The sequence below is a fragment of the Lactuca saligna genome, chromosome 4, assembly GCF_052625555.1.
Source record: "Lactuca saligna cultivar CGN05327 chromosome 4, ASM5262555v1, whole genome shotgun sequence".
NCBI lineage: Eukaryota > Viridiplantae > Streptophyta > Magnoliopsida > Asterales > Asteraceae > Lactuca > Lactuca saligna.
Window position 1 is genome coordinate 109,663,175 of NC_136420.1, and position 4,764 is coordinate 109,667,938.

At 34.7% G+C, this 4,764-nt stretch overlaps 1 protein-coding gene across 1 annotated transcript; it reads left to right on the forward strand.

The window, feature by feature from the left end:
- The first annotated feature begins 3,630 nt into the window (after positions 1-3,630).
- LOC145042600 (HVA22-like protein e) lies at positions 3,631-4,543 on the forward strand. Its single transcript, XM_078991051.1, has 3 exons — positions 3,631-3,813; positions 3,903-4,052; positions 4,150-4,543. Exons 1-3 carry the CDS (start codon positions 3,767-3,769, stop codon positions 4,370-4,372), a joined length of 420 nt encoding a protein of 139 aa, XP_078847177.1. The 5' UTR covers positions 3,631-3,766; the 3' UTR covers positions 4,373-4,543.
- The last annotated feature ends 221 nt before the right edge of the window (positions 4,544-4,764 follow it).

Here is a 4,764-nt window from a genome sequence, read left to right on the forward strand (position 1 = left end):
AGCGAGAAACCGAGCTTTATGCGGGTAGAACTTTGTCGCTGAATCTTTCTAAAATGATTCTTGTAGCGCTTCAGTGCTCACATTACTATACAAAAACTACATATAGAGAAGTTAAATCATGAGGGACCGAAATGCTCAGAGGATAAGAAGAGAAAGACTCTTGAATCAAGAGAATGATGTAAGAAATATGAGAGCCTAGAGCCTCTTATTTATAATAATTGAATTTTCAAAAACCACCCTCTATAGTTACTTAAATGACCTTATAGTCATTTAAACGACTAAACACCCCTTTATAATACTATTTTAAATAGATTTAATGATATTTGTACTAAACTAATATCGAAAGTACTCAACACTAGTCTTATAATGACCGCATCGTCGACACATTTTTAATGATATATACATATGTTGATACAAAACTCCGTTTTAATACGTAATAATGATATTATAAATTATAACTCGTTCATACAAAACTCCGTTTTTGACGTTTTTTATATCCACGCATAGCTATTGACGAGATCTACAACTTTCGTTTAGACTTCATCGGCTAATTTTGACTTTATTTTTCGTCCATATTTTTATAAAATTAAATAATTTTGCTAAAATCATAACCCTCTCGCACGGACTCCGTTTTAACACTTTTTTTCTCAAAATTCTTATTAAAGAGTACTATGAATTTTTTTGAGTGATTTTAGCAAAAAGTCAATCATTCGCTATATAGCTTTTTGCATCATATATTCATGGTGCGCTACTAACTTTTATATATTATAAAAATCATATCTAATATATACGGAGTCACATTTATACGAAATTAATAGGTTCAGGATCGGGAAGACGTGTACTTTCTAAATATATAATAATAGAGTAAATGACTGAAATCGTCCCTATGGTTTGGTTAAAATTGCACGTTTGATCCCTAACTTTTTTTGCACTCGAATCGTCCTTGTGGTTTGATTTTGTTGCGTTTTTCGTCCCTGTGGTTTGATTTTGTTGCATTTTTCGTCCCTTACATACATAAAGTTAGGGACCAAACATGCAACTTTTACCAAACCATAGGGACGAAAAATGCAACAAAATCAAACCACATGGACAATCTGAGTGCAAAAAGAAAATTAGGGACCAAACGTGCAATTTTGACCAAACCACAGGGATGATTTCAGTAACTTACTCATAATAATATATATGTTTTGACGCATTTATTTTTAAGATTTACGGACGATTCAACTGATTTTTCCTATTTTATTATATTATAATAATCATGAAACACATAATATTCATATAATTTTTCTTTATTACGTCAGATAGGTTACAATTGTTGAACATAATTATTACTTTGGTTAAGATTATTTATCCTATATAATATTTTACCCAAAAAATCATTTTTAACGCTTATTATATCTTAACAGATTAGCCTGAATTTGCAGGTGTTACAATTATCTCCTCCTTAGGATGATTACGTCTCGTAATTGTCAACGAAACAAGGCATGTACAATGACTCCGTACGTTTCCTTTCCATCCTAGGTGGTAATCGTAACTATTATGTCCTTTCAAATGGGTATCTAACTCTAAGACTCCTTGATTGTTTGCGGTGCGCAATCTTGCACTCGCTCTTTATCCTATGTTGGACTTTTTATCGTAACCTTCGAGTTACAAAATCAATCCTTATTAGAGACTGATGTTTCTACATAAATAGACTTAACTTAATATAAGGTCTTTATTTCGATTATCGTAACAAACCGATGGGTCATGTTCTAATGACCTCTCATCATATGATGCAACGCTTAGACTCAGGTATTTTTGAGTCAGATTCCAGATTGGAAGATACCTTCCTTCATGTTCTAATGTGATATAATCACATTCTAGCATGTAGCACTTCTAGCTACAAGCTTCTTATTTTGACGCCAATAGTGATACTTCTATTGATCGCTTCGATTATCTTTCACTTCAATCTTCTAGCTTAAGTTAGATGCTACATCGAACATGGTTCTTTGAACCACGTAACATATTCATCTTAGTCAGACTCAATATGATATGACCACTAGGGTCGGAATAATAATCATCTTCTTATTCATTACTGAATCGATGGTAAAGACAGACATGAACAAAACAGAATTAATTACTAGTACCTTGTTAATCTTGTGACTTTCACTGATCCAAATGTGAGTCTTGTGCTTCCGGTAGTATAGGCTTCTATTACCTTTCACACATACGCGTACTCGTCCAAAGTATTATCTTGCAGTTCTCCATATCCCTATACAAATATTTCACAAAGTCATTTAAGACATCGGGTTACGTAACTAGGGTTTATATTATTTCTTGAAACAATTACGTAATATTCAAGTTTACCCTATACTATGGCTTTGTGCTTGTCACCTAACATGAAAATAAAAAAAATAGTGTCTTATCTTTGATTGTCTTGGTAGTTGTTTTATGGTATGACCTTCTCGTTATCTGTTAAGTTGTAGAGACCGGTAGGTTGCATGGGTCAAGGGGAGTAGCTCCGTACGGGGGACAAGATAGTAAACCAAATAGAAATTTTTTATGGGCTGGTTTCTATATTAAATTCTCCTTTAAATTTTGTCATGGAACAATTTTTGTCAGAGTTTTTTGGGCTCGACCTTATTGTTATTTTTCGGTCAACCGCCTAGTATAAATATACCTTTTGATTTCGTGTTACCTACATGTAATAAGCCATTTGGTAAGATTAATAAAATCTCTCTCTCTCTCTCTCTCTCTCTCTCTCTCTCTCTAGTTTACGCCCGTGGACATGTAGCCGATTACTCCGATCCTGTGAATCACGTAAATTGATTGTGTTCTTATTTTCCTTTTTTTTCATTATCACTTTATGTGTGAAATTTATATTATTTTTTTGAAGTTGTTAAACCCTAACATCAACATCCAACCCAACCTACATACAACATATAATTTCTAAGAATATTGATGAAACGAATTACACCTGAAAAACCTAAAACATTTACCTTAGTATTGTGGGTGATGTAACCCTCACTCCTCAAGGGTCGATAACCTTATAAATATTCCTAGTCAACAATCTCACACTAAGTGGTGCCTTGATCTAGTAAACATTGTTGGCCACCGATTCTCACGCACAAGTTGGGCATAATTGTGTTTAATTATGTCAACATTTGCTATATTCTTGCATCCGTTACGGTTCTCCCCGATTGTCGCAATTGTATCGTGACAAATGTGAGTCTTGATGACTGTAGTGGTGGCTCTCCATAAGTATTTTTCACGTTAGCAAAAGATACTTCAAAACACCGCAAATCTATCATTTAATAATTATCTTACACTCTCTTATAACTCATAATATAAATTTATAGAAAAATATATTTAAGAAAAAAATTTATTTATTCTACATTAAATTTCGTTGTCGACGACCTTTTTAAAATTGTTTAATTTATTTGGAAACGAGGATACCGGAGTTGTTGTGTTTCATGTATAACATTTTGTCTCCACAGCTGAATCAAAAGGTCCATCAACGAAGTCGACCACCGGACCACCCCCTCAACCATTAGATGTCCGCCACGTATCATATCTATTTTCCTGTTCTCGCATCTTGTATCTCCGTCATCTGTCGACGCTTGTCACCATCCTCTTCCCCTATTTATAGCTCCATCAGTCTTCCTAATCTTTAGAACAATACCAAACACTTTACCCAAAACCCTTCATCCAAATTTCGTGTTTTGCTCTTTAAATCGGTTCGGAATCCAAGAACATCTCGCATATATCTGTGTCAATTTTATACAAAATGAGTCGATTCTGGACGTTGATGTCTGGTGTCCATCAATTAGCTGGGTAAGCATCAATCAAATTACAAATTACTTCTTCCTTCTTCCTTCTGATTCAACTTCGCTTATGTTACTTTACTTGATTACTGTTTTCAGACCTGTAACAATGTTGTTGTACCCACTTTACGCATCGGTGGTGGCGATAGAAAGCGCGTCAAAAGAAGACGATCAACAGTGGCTTTCTTACTGGATCTTATACTCCTTCCTCACGCTCGTGGAGATGCTTCTTGCATCGGTCCTTGAATGGTGAATACTCGAATAAAACACAAAAACGTTTTATTTCAAGATTTGGTCATCGTGATTTCAAGTAACTAATGGTTAAATTGTTTGTTTGTGATGTTAGGATTCCGATATGGTATGATGTGAAACTGATAGCGGTGGCGTGGTTGGTGTTGCCGCAGTTCAGAGGAGCTGCTTTCATCTACAATAAGTTCGTGAGGGAGAAGGTGATTAAGAGATACTACCCTGGGATTGGAGGAGGAGAGCACAAATCATCGTCGTCGTCCCCAAATGGAAAGATGAAGAACAAGCTTGCTGATCTTATGACCACTAAGAAATCCAGTTGATTGGGTTAGGTTGGCAGTATATTATTGTTAACAACTGACTGTGTTTACTATGCTTTCGTTTTTCGTTTATCGATTTGAGGTTTGATTTTAAGTTAAAGTGGTTGTGATTGGGTATGATTATCACAGTTGTATTGAAGAATGAAAATGAAGAACTGGTTTCTGATTTCTTTAGATGGTGTGTGTAATTTCACTATTTTGATACTGAAATCAGTTGCTTCAGGTTGAAGTGGGTCATTTTGGGGGTTTTGCTTCGGTTGTGGAAGGACCTAAATTTTTGTGGTACGGATTCAAGTATTCATCATGATTTTATAGGGACATGTTACCAAGAAAGTAAAATGTTGAAACTTACACACAAAACAATGACTAACTAAAGTATTTGTCTCTATTCTGTA

Excerpts from the sequence above, each read along its gene's own strand:
- LOC145042600 (XM_078991051.1), top strand. The coding sequence starts at position 3,767 with ATGAGTCGATTCTGGACGTTGATGTCTGGTGTCCATCAATTAGCTGG. Across the intron at positions 3,814-3,902 it reads GGTGTCCATCAATTAGCTGG|ACCTGTAACAATGTTGTTGT; the intron begins GTAAGCATCAAT and ends TACTGTTTTCAG. Across the intron at positions 4,053-4,149 it reads CTTGCATCGGTCCTTGAATG|GATTCCGATATGGTATGATG; the intron begins GTGAATACTCGA and ends TTGTGATGTTAG.